General features: G+C 59.8%; 5 protein-coding genes across 5 annotated transcripts; 2 read left to right on the top strand and 3 right to left on the bottom strand.

The window, feature by feature from the left end:
• Positions 1-123: 123 nt before the first annotated feature.
• On the bottom strand, positions 124-4,411 carry TRAVEDRAFT_57060 (SAICAR synthase-like protein). Its single transcript, XM_008037002.1, has 3 exons — positions 2,976-4,411; positions 1,482-2,921; positions 124-1,334 (listed from the first exon to the last, which is right to left on the bottom strand). The coding sequence occupies exons 1-3, from the start codon at positions 4,251-4,253 to the stop codon at positions 504-506; spliced, it is 3,549 nt and encodes a 1,182-aa protein (XP_008035193.1). The 5' UTR covers positions 4,254-4,411; the 3' UTR covers positions 124-503.
• A 1,646-nt stretch (positions 4,412-6,057) lies between these two features.
• TRAVEDRAFT_18440 (uncharacterized protein) lies at positions 6,058-7,507 on the top strand (the record flags this gene model as incomplete). Its single annotated transcript, XM_008036549.1, has 5 exons — positions 6,058-6,138; positions 6,191-6,356; positions 6,436-6,993; positions 7,048-7,256; positions 7,319-7,507. The coding sequence occupies 5 exons, from the start codon at positions 6,058-6,060 to the stop codon at positions 7,505-7,507; spliced, it is 1,203 nt and encodes a 400-aa protein (XP_008034740.1).
• Positions 7,508-7,519: 12 nt separating this feature from the next.
• Positions 7,520-9,888, bottom strand: TRAVEDRAFT_70131 (uncharacterized protein; the record flags this gene model as incomplete). The annotated part of the gene is made up of 3 exons (XM_008037496.1): positions 7,520-8,934; positions 8,992-9,457; positions 9,515-9,888. The coding sequence occupies 3 exons, from the start codon at positions 9,886-9,888 to the stop codon at positions 7,762-7,764; spliced, it is 2,013 nt and encodes a 670-aa protein (XP_008035687.1). The 3' UTR covers positions 7,520-7,761.
• Positions 9,877-11,094, top strand: TRAVEDRAFT_27334 (uncharacterized protein). The gene is made up of 4 exons (XM_008036649.1): positions 9,877-10,246; positions 10,297-10,385; positions 10,451-10,582; positions 10,642-11,094. The coding sequence occupies exons 1-4, from the start codon at positions 10,097-10,099 to the stop codon at positions 10,877-10,879; spliced, it is 609 nt and encodes a 202-aa protein (XP_008034840.1). The 5' UTR covers positions 9,877-10,096; the 3' UTR covers positions 10,880-11,094.
• An 8-nt stretch (positions 11,095-11,102) lies between these two features.
• TRAVEDRAFT_27335 (eukaryotic translation initiation factor 2B delta subunit) lies at positions 11,103-13,001 on the bottom strand. The gene is made up of 7 exons (XM_008036650.1): positions 12,878-13,001; positions 12,408-12,819; positions 12,177-12,356; positions 11,990-12,117; positions 11,847-11,938; positions 11,529-11,795; positions 11,103-11,473 (listed from the first exon to the last, which is right to left on the bottom strand). The coding sequence occupies exons 1-7, from the start codon at positions 12,967-12,969 to the stop codon at positions 11,268-11,270; spliced, it is 1,377 nt and encodes a 458-aa protein (XP_008034841.1). The 5' UTR covers positions 12,970-13,001; the 3' UTR covers positions 11,103-11,267.
• Positions 13,002-13,380: the final 379 nt, after the last annotated feature.

Below are 13,380 nucleotides of genomic sequence, written 5' to 3' on the forward strand. Positions count from 1 at the left end.
ATACGTTCGACACGGCTTGCACAAACTTGACTCCAGCCCAACCATACCCTTCCGTCCTGGTGAAAATCTCGATGACATTGCACATCTAAAGTCGGCTCTATTCCTGACATTCGAGGCATAAACCGGGACATAAGTAAATTGAAGGAAAGGAGGATTGCGGGGGACATTATGTACGATGTTGGTAGCATAAGTACTGGGTGCTGATACATATACACCGTGGACGAGGAGAGTGGGAGTGTTATCTAACGTTCATGGATGATGCATGCGCAAAAAAACAATGCAGACACAATGACACGAGGGACAGCTTAACGATAAAGGAAAAGAGCGCGGCAGGACGAGAGAGAGAGAGAGAGATGGGTAGAACGTGTGGGGCTGAGACAGAGACTGCAGAAGCATGCCCAAGAACATACAAGAAACGATAGATGAAAAAAGGCGGGTGCATGTACAAACCGACCCTGCCATATGTGCGCGCGAAACCGAGGACAAGCACACCCGAAGAGCCCTCAAGTCGAAAGCATCCCGAGATCCTCCTCGCCGTCCTCCGTCCTGAATATCTCGTCAAAGATCTCCTTCCCGTCCGTCGACAACGGCGGCAGCTGGTCCGCGACCGCCGCGGGATCGTCGCGCGAGCACTTGATCCGCCGCAGCCGCTCCTCGTTCCATATCCGCTCCAACGTCTCCGCGAGGTTCATGAGCCCGAACAGGAAGCCGCGGTCTGGCGTGTCCGGGTAGTGCGGCGGGAAGCGCGCGTAGATGAGCCCCGTCTCCGGGTCCACGTCCGCCTGGTAGCCCTTCCCGCTCGTCACCTCCTCGACGTCCCCGCTCGGCGGCGGGTGCGGCAGCCAGTCGCGCCCCGTCGTCGTGTGCGCAAAGTCGACGAGCCGGATCTGCACCTCGCCGCGCTTCCGCCGGCGACTGCTGCGGTCCGCGACGGGCCCGACGAGCAGGTCCTCGCTGTGCGAACGGCGCAGCGCAGGCCGTTGCGAGCTGCCGTCGCCGGCCGTGCGCACGTCGAGCTGGCGCTCGAGCGACTCCCCGCGCTTGCTCCGCGCGGACGGGTTCTCGAGCACGGATGCGCGGAACGCCTCCTGCGCTTCGCGGTCGCCGTCGTAGATCATGAGCAACGAACAGCCGTAAAAGCGGAAGCCCTTCAGCCGGTTGACAATGCGCGCGAGCGCGTAGAGCTTGCGCAGGATGACGGGGATCTGGTACACGAGCAGGCGCTCGCCATCCTGGAGGAACGACGCGAGCACCGAGGGGAAGTCCTCGGGTCGGACCTCGCGCCCCTTGTACTTGTCCTGCGTCACGTACGACTGGGTGACGTGGTTCCAAACCTTCACAAGCGGACATGTTAGCGAACTGTCATACACTTCACACGCATATTGCCAGCCTATCGCCGCCCAGGCACACTTAGTGCAGGGACGCGTCCACCCGCAGCAGACAAAAACCCCAGGGCGACGTGCTCAAGGAATGAGACTCACCTGCATCCCGCATACACGCACTCCCAGCCGCCTGCTCGTCGTCCGGTCGCACTTCTTGCGCTGGCTCTTCTTCTTCGCCGGGGTCGCATCCATGCCGTACTGGCGCGTGCCCATCTTGAGGTCGAGCACGCACGAGTACTTGAGCCGCCCTGTGAGGTCCTCCATCAAGATGAAGTGGTTCTGGCGCGTAACCGCCGGGTCTGCCTCACGGCACTGCGAAGGTGCGTGCGGCTCGACGAGCGGAAACGGCTCCGGGACGCTCGAGAGGTACGGCTCGTGCGAGCGCGAGCGGCTCCGGCGGTACGAGCGGGCAGCGAACGACTGGCCGTCTTCATACTGCTGGGATGGCGCGCGCGAGGATGACGACGGCGAAAGAGGAGGCAGCCCATTGTCCTGCGAAGACTCGAAGTCGAAGATTTCCGACGGTGCGTCGTGCTGTTGCTGTGGATGCGTGGGGTACTGTCCGAGGTTGCTAATCTGCCGCTCGCTCTGCACCCGCCGCAGCGGCTGCCCAAGAATACTGCACTCCTCCTGCCGCAGCCGCTCGACCCTGCTGAGCTTCTTCTTCCGTTGCCAAGAGTGCATACCGTCGCTAAACGACGGTCCATCGCCCTCGACGTCTGCAGTGTCCCCGTCGTCGTCCACCCTCGCGCTCATCGAAACGCGCCCTGAGACCCGCTTCGACAAGCGTTTCAAGAGCGTGCTGAAGACATGGTCCTTGAACCTCGTGTTGACGACGGTGGAGCCGGTCCCGCCGAAGAACCCGTTCTGGAACGAGCTCACGGGCGACATTGATCCTTGCGCGGATATACTCCGTGCGACAGGAACGATAGACTGGCGCGGGGAGTTCGTGGGGGTTCGTGTGTCGGCCTCTTCCATGTTGGCAGAGTACGCCAGCCTGCTAGTGGGATGGCGCTGGGACGAAGAGCCGCAGCCGAACTGGCGCGAACGGTAAGTTGCGAGCCCGAGATCAGGGCTCGACGCAGTCATAGCGGACAAGTGCGGCCGCCCCAGACGAAGGTCCACAGGTCGTCCTGGATGCGACGCGAAGGAGTGCGACATGGAGCGGTGCCGGGAACCACGCAACAACCACTGTGGGATAATGTGCCGGTTGTAGTCGAGGGCGACCTCTGGTAGCTCAGCCTCCTCGACGTCGGTGTCGCCCCCGGCACGTTCCGGTGATTCGCTCTGCGGATCGCCAGACCCTGACTTCGCGAAGTCGCTCTGAGCCTTGGCCAGGAGGGGTCGACGGGCTCTCAAGCCGTCATTGATAGACAGCGGCTTCTCGGTGGTCGACATCTTGGGGGAGACGCTGGAGCTCTTCGGGACCTTGCGGTAACTCACGAGCATGACGCCGAGGTAGCGTGGAATGAACTCGAGGAGCGGCGGAGCCTCGCGTTCCACCGCTTCGTAAAACAGATTCTCGCGAGAAACCAGAGGCTACATTACAGAGGTGAGCCGCTGTGTAAGTCTCAAGCAATCATTCTTACGGACCTTGCAGACAGCGCGCTTAGTGAATTTGTAAATGGCGCTGTGGCCGCCCACCTGATTTCGAAAGGGCCGCAAAGGAATATGCGGCAAGCTCTCTTGCGAGAACCCAAACAGATCGAGGTTGCTAGCGATGTCCCCGCCTGCAGCACCGTCTCCGCTATCTGAGCCAAAGTTCATATCTTCATAAGGAGATAGCAGTGCTGGATGGTGACGTTCATCGTCCTCATCACTGCCTCGATGGACATGGGGCTGTGGATGTGGGCTTGTCCGCGACGGAGACAGAGGAAAGGGTGACGATGCGGATGTCGTCGACGTCGTAGTGGTTACCGAAGCAGTCTCCCATGCTGATTCATCGTCGGTGGACCATGGAGAATCGAGGGGATGTGGATACTGCGGGATTTGTTGGACCGCGAATGGCGTCTCAATGGGCGTCTGGCGGGAACGTGACCGTGTCGGGCCGCGACGTACAGGTGGAGGAACTTCATGGAGATCGAGAGGCGAGACCGTGCGCTGAGCCGGTGGATGTGGTGGTCGGTGAAGCTCGGCGATAGGCGAATGGGAGGATGGTGAGGGAGGAAAGCGAGCTCGGATAGGTGATCGAAGAGCATCATTCTCTTGATAATGCGTAGAGGCGGAGGACACAGTCGAGTCGGATCCAGGAGAAGCGGCGACCCCATCCGGGGGCGTGTCTTCGATCCACATGCTTCGCTCTCGTGGTCTGCCGCGGCCATCCTCGTCGCGCCCGGCTTGAACCGCTGCTCGCCATTGTACGAGGTCATTGAGCACCGTATCGCGTCGAGACAATGTCCGCTCCTTTCGTCTCCTGTAATCTTGTTCGCGCAAGCTGACAAGCGAACTGGTACTCTCGCGCGTCCGGACACGTTCCAGCCCAGTCGTGCTCTTCTCCCTGCGAACAGCGGCCGCTTCGCGGTCAGGCCAATCCGACCGCTTGACGAACTCGAACTGGGCCTCGCCAACCGCTTCCACAGGGACGCCACCCCTGCGCTTCGCGCGGGGAGAGTCTGGCCTGGGAAGCTCGAACGCTTCGACCTCATCCTTCTCTACTGTTGGACTGGGCGCAGTCTCCTTGAAGAGATCGAGAGAAGCGGCGACCTTGCGGCCTCTCCCCGAAGCCGAGGAGGGTAGTGGGACGCGGATCGGGCTGGAGGAAGAGCTGGAGTAGGCGGGTGAGGGAGATCTCCGCGATGGTGCGCGTACGAGCCTAGCGGGCGAACTAGGATGAAAAAGCTCAGACTTTTTGGACGTACGCGAGGAGGGCATCGTTAGGGCGCGCTCTGACGCTCGGCGGAAAGCCTTCTTGTATGCGGCGCGGAGCGATGCCGGCCCTGGGGAGGCATGTTGAGTTTCATTCCCTGAGCCATCGGAGTCGCTGTCAAGGCCACCGTGGCGGGCGCGCTTGCGGCGTATATTGTCAGAGCGGGTGCGAGAGGGTTTGGGTGGGAGAGCGAAGATGCGAGCTTTACGAGAGGAGGGGGGCGACGGATTGGGCGACGGAACGGCGGTTGCAGTGGCCGAGCTAGGAGGCGATGGGATGTAGGTGCGAGATTGCCTCTCGGAGCGTGAGCTCTCGGAGGCGGAAGGCATTCACGGGAGGCAGTCGCAGAGAGGCGCGGGGTGGGGGTGAAAAGAAAGAGGATTGGGACGAAAGGGGGTAGAAAAGGAGGAGGCGGGGGTGGCCGCTTGGGCAGGCAGATATAGACGGCGCGAAGGAACGTTTCTGGTGCGCGGATCTGGCTGTGGCCGAAATGGAGCGCGGGAGGGACGGCAGCAGGGAGGGGATGGGCGAGGGACGAGCGTTGTGGGCGCAGAGACCAGCCAGGTTTTGCCTTGCACTCTGCGACGCCCAGTGACGATATCCGCCCGTCTTCCTCATGCACGTGGGCGGCCCTCCCCGCCTGCTGACAAAGCCCCGCCCTCCTCTTTCCGGCCCCCGCCCCGTCCGCCCCCGCCCTTGTTCTCCCCCGCGCCCTTGTCGGTGGTCGAGACCGCCCGCCGCACCGTCCCCAAATGCACAAATGGATCGCACAACGCCTCGCGCGGGAATTCTGCCCCGGCCTCCAACGCCCATATCGCCCTGCTTCTTCTGCTCAGCGGCCATACAGCACGCACGTTCGCCCCTTCGCTTCCCTGTCGGACAAGCCCGGCCACAGTCTGCGCGGGGTCACAATGATAACTCCCGTAGTCATCTGCCAAACGAATAGCGTTGCGCTCGCACGACTCCCCGCCTTTGCACCGTGGAAACCACGAGCCAGCAGCGAATGAGGACGTGCACGGTGATCATGCCCTCTCGGTCGAGACACCCGCTCTAAACGCCGCGCATCGTCGAGCATATCTCATGCCCTCCCCGTACCTCAAACTTTCGCGCCAGGTCCCGTACCTCTGCCCAAACCTACTTGTCTGCGTTCGGCACCTACACGCCTGCATCCGAGTGGTGCACATCCCCTCAATGTGGCCACCCGATAGGCTTCCCTATCGTCCCCACCCGGCCAATTTATCGCGGTGCGTGCACCGATATGGTCCTCCCACCGGAGTCGTCCCGCGTTCTACGTAAACATTACAGTTTACCTCGCCCCGCCCAATCAGCGTTAGTGCCTAGTACGTCCGCCGGCCTCGACTCGCGCGCTCCGGTCCTGTCGCGCTTTCCCAACCGCCGTCTCGGCGTCTTCAGAGGCGCCAGCAGGTCTCGCGGATCTCACGCGCTTCGCTATGTTTTCCTGACATGTCGATCTGCTGCCAGGCTCACCAGGCAGCAGGACGTCATGCCTTCTGACCTCGGACCTTACGGCCCTTGCGCACGAGACGGCCATTGCTCCCTTGCTCCGCGAGTTCACACAGTCTTGTGCTGTTTGTGTTCCCACTTAGCAGCTTGGATGGCCAGTCTCATCGTAAAGGAGCGACCTTTGGTCATGGCGAACTATCACAGCTTGGCCCCAGGTCCCGCCATGGCCAACGCTTGGTGCTGTGCGTATCGCTGCAAGGTCGTTGCATAGACATCCAAGCCTATTGTAAAATACGTATATCTTCTCGTCAGCCCGAGAAATGGCGTCGTCAGTACCTCTCCAACATGTCTAACATCCCTCCTCCGCCGCCACACGCATCTTATGCAGCGGCCGCGCCTTCATCAGAGGTACCCGCCATGCTACTGGTGAGTACACATCCCTATAAGCAGGTTTATATCTCAAACATCGATCATACAGAAATCTCCTCTTCATAAACACCCAGCGCCTATTGCGTGGGTCCACCCGAACGCTGGCCATCTGGCACCCTTCGTGCAACCCACCGATAGCGCCCCGACGGTCGCAAGATACGTCGAATGCGTCCTCTGCAACGTGGTACACACAGCATGGCTCGGAATCAACGCAGGTGCGCCGTCCAGCGTTATCTTCACGTTCCACTAGCTGTCCGCGATCTGACTATCGCACACCGATTATTGCCCTTACAGCGGGAGTAGTGACGCTGACCATCAGAGACGTCCCAACGAGCACGTACGCGCGCACGCACACGCTCATGCCGATCCAACCGTCGATCATCGCAGGGCACCATATACTCTGCTACCCAGGCTCTCGGGAAGATTTGGTGCGCTACCCGCCGCGGGCTGTCTGGACACAGCACCCACCTGGCAATCCGACTGCAGCAACAGCAGCAGCGCAATACGCGATGGGACCGTCGGCAGCACCGAGTCACAGCCCTGCTACCCTCCACCTTCAGATAGCTCTGGGTTCTGCAACAGCCGGCATGCAGGAACATACACATCGTGCAACTGCACCCCAAGCAGGACCATACCCTGCTCCTCGTCAACAGGAGCAAGGGCCGTCGCATCATATGCAGGCAGGCCCGTCCTCTGCAGTTGTGCAAGGGCGGAGCACGCGCACGGACGATGCGCGCAATGCACGCCCTGCCCCCGGGACACCCTACCCGCCAACGCATGCCGCGGGCACCACGAAGTCGAGGCACGCGCCTCCGACGAGCAACCCGCCTCCGACGAGCGCCCCGCCTGCCGGTGCGCACCCCCACTCTCGCATTTGCTCTCAACACAATACTAACCCGCCGGCAGCACCAGCGGCCCCCCACGGCCGGGACATGACCCCAGCCGAACGTGCAGCGGACTGGTCGAAGTATTTGACTGACGTTCTCCTGCTCAGCAAGAGGGGCCCGGACGGGGCGCCGCCCCAGCTCCCGGCCCGCGTTGTCGCCCAAGAGCTCGGGCAGGTGCTCGGAGAAATCGAGGCGCATCGAGACGAGATGAACGTGGAGGTCATCCTGGTAAGCACCGCACGATGCTGCGTCGATGAAAAGGGCCAGCGCACTCACCTTGGGCCCTACAGCGCTCGCGGCTCTGGCACCCGCTGAAGGAACTCGCGGACCAGCGCGTCTGGACCCAACCGCTGGAGCCGGCCGCACGCGCCTACGACGTGCTCGAGCACTGGAAGACGCGTTTCTCGATGTTCAAGTCCGTCATGATCATGATCGCACGCAACGAAGACGGGCCCCCGAACGCCACGCAGCAGATGTGAACCTTCAGAACCAGACAATGTCATTATAACCGTCCCCTATGATACCGCAGAGAGAATATAGCGATGTAGCGTATGTGCCTTTAACTGTACAGTGTGCCAGTGCGGCTCCGGCGTGCCGGCGATGTAAGACAAATACACGGATGGACGGACGGGACAGGCCGTCGACGAATGCGCCGCGTGCGATGCGGAGATGTGGGCGCGGATCTATGAACGTGCGTGTGCGGACGTGCGTGCGTGCACAGGTGTGCGGCGTGCTATGCGCCCGTGAGGTCGATGACTGGCTCGTCCAGGCGTCGGCGCTTCGCCACGGGCTCCTGCTCGGCTGCGTCGTCCTCCTCGTCGTCGATGACGACAATCGGAGACGGTGCGTCTGCAGGTGGCTCGGAGGACGCTGGGGGCGGAGCGCTGGAGAAGTCTTGGATGGACCCGGGAACAGCGGGAGACGGGACGGTCGGCTTCGAAACACGAGGTGGTAGAGGCGCCGTCGTAAATGGTCCGTTCATGGGTGTATCCGTCCGCGCGACTGAACCAGCGGGCGTCGAGCCACGTCCGGTCGCACCGCCGCGGCCGCGCCTTGGACGGCCCCTGCCCCGTCCACGCCCGCCTTCGGCCTTCAGCTTCTCCTTGTAGTAGCGCACGATGTATGCTTGGAGGATCTCCAATGCCTTCTGCGCTCCGAGCGCTTCCAGGTCTAGTAGGTGTTGTGGCGTGAGGTGGGAGAAGATCTCCGGGTTGAGGATGAGCGTATTCTCGTGCAATACGATCGGCTTCGGGGGCGCTGGGGCGCCTCCGGAGGCGGTGGTAGAGGGGACGGGTCCGACAATGATGGGTATACGCACGGAGGCTGGAATGGTGGGGAATGCAGAGGTAGCGGGAGCGGCGGAACTAGATGAAGAGGCTTGGGATGGAGCCACATTGCCGATGGCGTGACCAGTGGGCAAAACGCCAGTGGAAAGGGGCGTAGATGCGGCCGGCACAGCAGCATGGAAAGACGCTTGAATGTTTGAGGGCGGAGACGGGATATGCGAGACGGTCACTGGCTCAGCCTTCACAAGCGCAGGAGCCGTTGTGAGCGGAGGTGAAGAGGAGGATGCAGAACCAGAGGGAAATGTTGGAGTTGAGGACTTCAAGGCGAGGGGCGTAGATGTGAGTGGTGGTGGTAGTGGGACGCCTTTCGAGTCACCCTTGACGCTGCGTCTCAGCGGAGGCTCGAGGGGTACGACAGCTTTCCCCTTCTTCCCGCCGATTTTCCCATCTTTGGTGACCACGCCGCCGACCAGAACGTTCTGCTTGCGAGCATCGAGTTCCTCAAAGGTATGCTCATGTGCGTCATCGACCATCCAGAGCGCCCCCTTTCCCTTCTCTTCCTTACTTCGCAAGTGCTTCTTGAACCCTACGTTGGACGAAAGATTATGTCGCACAGAACTCTGATAGACTATGAGTCAGTGTGACCCTATATGCGTGCGACAATATCAAAGACGTACCTCCCAATCCTTGCTACAGTACTTGTACCAGTCGTACGAGTCCTTGATCCACTGGCAAATCTCTTGCAGCGACGCCTTGCCACCGAGAGCCTTAATAGCACGATAACATAGTTGTGCATAAGTTAGAGGAGGCTTCGGTGGCATAACCTCGGGCGGAGGTAGTGGGGGCGGCGGTGCATCGGACTTCTTGCGCTTCTTGGAATTCGACTTGAGATGTGGGATAGCGTTGGAGTTCGGAAGAGAGATTTCCGGTAGTGGTGGAACCTTCGGGGCTGCGGTAGGGATGCTCGCTGGTGGAGGCGATTCGGACGGTATGGATGAGGGTGGAGAATAGGTGGTAATGTCGACCGATGGGGAGCGTGCTCGGTGGCCCGAAGATTGTGAGCTGGGCGAAGGAGAGTCTTCAGGAGGGGGTGAGGGCGGAAGAACGAAGAAAAACGTCCTGGACGCGATTTGAATCTGCGCCCTGCACACACGATGAGAGACAATATCACACAGAGGTGGTTGTTTGTAGAGTACGAACCGGTCGCCCAGAGGCACTTTGCTGCCGCTTCCTGACCATACGCCGTCCACCCAAGCTCCGTTACGACCGATGACAATGAGAACGAAGCGCTCCTCGTCCTCGTCATACTCTATCTTCGCGTGCAGACGAGATACGCTCTTGAGAGGTCCAAGATCCACGTCGACCTGAGGGCTGTCCGAGGAAGACGCGGTGTTCGCTGGAACGCAGCGGCGGCCAATAGTGACATTGAGGGTCTGGAGATAGTAGACGAAGTTGGGGAAAGCAAGGCTGTAGTACGCGCTGATCTTGTCCTGAGGGGCGTCCTGGGGGTCGTGGTGGGGAAAGACTGCGCCCTGGGGGGTATCGTGGAGGAGGGCGGGGGCAGTTGTGGCCATAGCGTGGCGGGGCGGGGTGGGGCGGGGCGATGGAGGTGACCGAGCACGTTCAAGAAGACGCCCTCAACAAACGCTCTCCCGCTCCGTCCTCCCTCGGCGCTCCCCGGCACCCTCCCGATCACCGATTCGGCCTTGTCTTCTCTCCCGCTACCACCGCTCGCACGTTCTCTCTCCCTCCCTATCTCGTCCTCAGCTGACTGTTCTCGTCATGGCCGAGCCTCTCAAGGACCAAGCGGAGCAAAAGCTCGACGACCTCGCCGACCACAATGTCGACTCCACCGACTCCGACCTTCGGTACATGGCCTACGGTGCGCGGCTGAGGACCGCCCTCCGTGCCGGGTCCAGATACATCGCCTACGTACGCCCCTCCGGACGCTCGTCGCTGTAGCAGCGATAGATTTACTACAGACTAGTGACGTTGGCGAAGCCTTCCGCCCTGTCGTCCACCCGGCCGTGGTGACCGCAGCCTACGGAGTCTCATGGCTCTATCTCACCGGGTTCGTGAAGCATGTGCTTGTGTACTCCGTATCTGCGTGTCCTGATATAGCATTCTCACCTCCAGAGACGTCGGATACGAGACGTACAAGGCACACCGACAAGGACCTAGCGCTCTTGAGGCCGCAACTTTCTCGGAGCCAACCCGTTTGTCGATGGTCGCCGTCAAACGCGCGGTCTTCCAGTCGGTCGCTTCGATGTATGTCATTTCGGAGGATCATCGCTGGCCATGACGCTGATCTGCATGTTCACCCCTAGGGCCCTCCCCGCCTTCACCATCCACACGGCTGTCAAGCAAGCTAAGAAGGCGTTCGTAAACGTACAGAATCCTCGTTTGAAGACGTGGGGCCCCACTGTGACCGGCCTGGCAATAGTCCCTGTGCTGCCGTACCTCTTCGACAAGCCCGTGGAACATGTCACCGACATTGCGTTCGAATGGATCGAGAAACAGATCGCTCGCTCACAAAGCGAGGGCAAGGGCAAGTCAGAACTGTGAACCTACATTCTCGCGTAGACGTATGGTATAAAGTATAGTTGTCCCAATACAATTCAAGTTCTCCGCTCTCATGCGTACATGGTAGACGATCTCAAATACAAAGTTTGTTGCTGCGGAAGGTCTAGTATTACACGATTGTACAGACGCTTCATGACTACGTAACGAACACCGACCACTAGTGTACCTAAGCTATTCGAAGCAGGGAATAAGAAAAGAGGAAAGGCGGGGGAGCATGGGGTAAGTCGTATGGAATAATTCACCGGGAAGGATGTGCGGAACACAGATGCAGATGCGATGTAATGTGAGCGAGATGCATACGAGGTCGACTGACGAGGAGGCGAATACGAAAGCAACACGACGAGCAAGGATTCCGGAGGCCAAGTAGCGTTCACAGTAACCGGCCGAGAGCGACGGGTATCGAGCTGATCGAATTCGGGGGAATGACGCCGACCTCGGTGACGACAGCAGTTACGCACGTCGGTGGTGTGAGGTCATAGAGAGGGTTCAGGATCTCGAGGTTCGGCTGGTTCTCGAGCGTCAGGGACTCTCGGGGCTTGTTGTTGGGGAAGGACGAGAAGAGATCTCCGAGTGGGGCTGGAAGGTTCGGGTATGAGCGAGAGCGAAGAGCCGCGGGCCAGGCGCTACTCACCGAGCTCGTTCTTCGTGAAACTGTCCAACTGGATGGTTTCCGAAAACTTGTACGTCTCGCAACACACGACAACGGGAACGGAGTGCCGCTTCGCCATCATCGCGACGAGTGCCGTACCAGCGCGCGAGTATACCGCGCCGTTGGAGTGGATGGAATGAGCGCCAATGAAGACGGTAGACACCTCGCTCATGACAGAGCCAAGAGCAGGAAGTAGGAGATAGGTGCACTGAATGCCTGCTTCAGAGAGGATGGCTACAAGCCGCTTGCCTGACACACGTCCGTCAGTCGTGTAGTCTATAATTTTGGAGACTGACTGACCCTCAAGCATCGGTCTTGAGTCAACGACAATGGCGGAGAATTTGCGGCCGGACGCATGCGCCTCGAGCAACACCTTCTCCACGACAGATGACCTGTGCTAAACATGAGTCGTCTATTTCAAGCCTGGAACGTGTGCGGCGCACCGAGCATATGTGAGGATTACGTCTCCGTCCTTGATCTTGTTGCCCGCCGTCTCTTGGATGACCTGGTCTGCAATAATAATCCGCTCGTGGATATACGTATCGATTTGCCTGCAGAGCGCGTCCTTGGCCTAGATGCGAACGGTGTGAATGGCGTGGACTCCTGGCCATCCGTAATAATAGCACTTACGTCTTGCTCAGGGAGATCGAAGTCCGTTCCGCTAATGTCTAGCTTGAGCTGACGGATAGCATTACCCATGGTGACCGACATAGGCCGTGCAGCGACCAAGTGGTTGATTTGGGGTGAAAGATACGTCATGAGATGGCGGGAGAGTGTGTGGTTGGGTGGCGTAACGTAGTCTTGGATGATCTGAGGGCAGTGGCTAAGCAAGATTGAAGTTGTTTCAGTGATTGCACATACCGTCTTGAACGCGGTCAAGGTAGCTATGCAGCGCGCATTCGCTCCAGTGATCTTGAAGGTAGAGAATTGTAAAGCGAGCCGGGCTATGGCGGGATGGATGTCTCCTTTCGCGGCGTTCACGGGCTTCGGAAGGCCGAAATGCGAGAAGATGAGGAGGCCACGGGCCTGGTTCTTGCCCATTGGATCTGTCATAGTAGAAGCTTGACCAGCTTTCGCCTTTTCAGCAGCTCGTACGGCAGCAGGTGCAGTGGGTTTGAGTTGAGCCTCTGGGGCGCGTTTCGCCGCTCCTCCCGTGGGTGCAGCCTGGTCCTTGGGCTTTCCAGGCGTCTTGCCGTTGACTCCGTTCACTGCGGTTTTGGCAGCTTTGGCTGCGCGTTGTTTCTCCTGTAATTCACGTCGCTCGGCCTTGGTCCTGCGAGTCAGGCCTGATTAGCCACTGCACCGATCGGATCATTAGCCAGAGGACTCACATAGTCTTCTGAGACTTCGGTTGACCCGCGGAGGGCTCTGCAGTTGGGGGTCCGTTCGGAGGATGCACATCGAGTGTTGCGGCTGGCGCCATGGCTTTTGTTGTGTCTCTGAAAGGAGGAGGAAGAGGTGTAAAGAGCGCGGAACTTGTTTGGAGCGGTCTATGCACGCGAGCCAACATAATTTGGGATCGAGTCAGGTCCCACAAGCGCCCGGACGGATCACCGGGCGGCCCGCTTCTACCGGGCGTCTGCTCACTCGCACCCGCTTACATCAGCCGTGGCGCCCCCGCGTCAAGTGTCCGAGTGCGACGCCGGCGGGCACAGTCTGCTCTACAACACAACCACGACGTCTGCAGATCGTTTTTTGCATCTCTCTCTCCTTCGCTCCTTTCTGAACGTGGTAGAAGGCAACCATGGTACGTCTCAACCAATATTTGCAAGGTGAAACCGCTGACATCCGTTGTAGGGTGTCCCGGCACTCTTCCGCTGGCTCAGCAAAAAGT

The sequence above is a fragment of the Trametes versicolor genome, assembly GCF_000271585.1.
Source record: "Trametes versicolor FP-101664 SS1 unplaced genomic scaffold TRAVEscaffold_3, whole genome shotgun sequence".
In the NCBI taxonomy this organism is placed as follows: Eukaryota; Fungi; Basidiomycota; class Agaricomycetes; order Polyporales; family Polyporaceae; genus Trametes; species Trametes versicolor.

Bases quoted from the DNA above. Each gene is read 5' to 3' on its own strand.
- TRAVEDRAFT_27334 (XM_008036649.1), top strand. From the start codon at position 10,097: ATGGCCGAGCCTCTCAAGGACCAAGCGGAGCAAAAGCTCGACGACCTC. The intron at 10,386-10,450 runs GTTCGTGAAGCA...TCTCACCTCCAG, and splicing joins TCATGGCTCTATCTCACCGG to AGACGTCGGATACGAGACGT. The intron at 10,583-10,641 runs GTATGTCATTTC...GTTCACCCCTAG, and splicing joins TTCCAGTCGGTCGCTTCGAT to GGCCCTCCCCGCCTTCACCA.
- TRAVEDRAFT_57060 (XM_008037002.1), bottom strand. From the start codon at position 4,253: ATGCCCTCCTCGCGTACGTCCAAAAAGTCTGAGCTTTTTCATCCTAGT. The intron at 2,922-2,975 runs GTCCGTAAGAAT...TCTGTAATGTAG, and splicing joins CTAAGCGCGCTGTCTGCAAG to CCTCTGGTTTCTCGCGAGAA. The intron at 1,335-1,481 runs GTGAGTCTCATT...CCGCTTGTGAAG, and splicing joins TGCGTGTATGCGGGATGCAG to GTTTGGAACCACGTCACCCA.
- TRAVEDRAFT_27335 (XM_008036650.1), bottom strand. From the start codon at position 12,969: ATGGCGCCAGCCGCAACACTCGATGTGCATCCTCCGAACGGACCCCCA. The intron at 12,820-12,877 runs GTGAGTCCTCTG...CCTGACTCGCAG, and splicing joins CCGAAGTCTCAGAAGACTAT to GACCAAGGCCGAGCGACGTG. The intron at 12,357-12,407 runs GTATGTGCAATC...CACTGCCCTCAG, and splicing joins CCTTGACCGCGTTCAAGACG to ATCATCCAAGACTACGTTAC.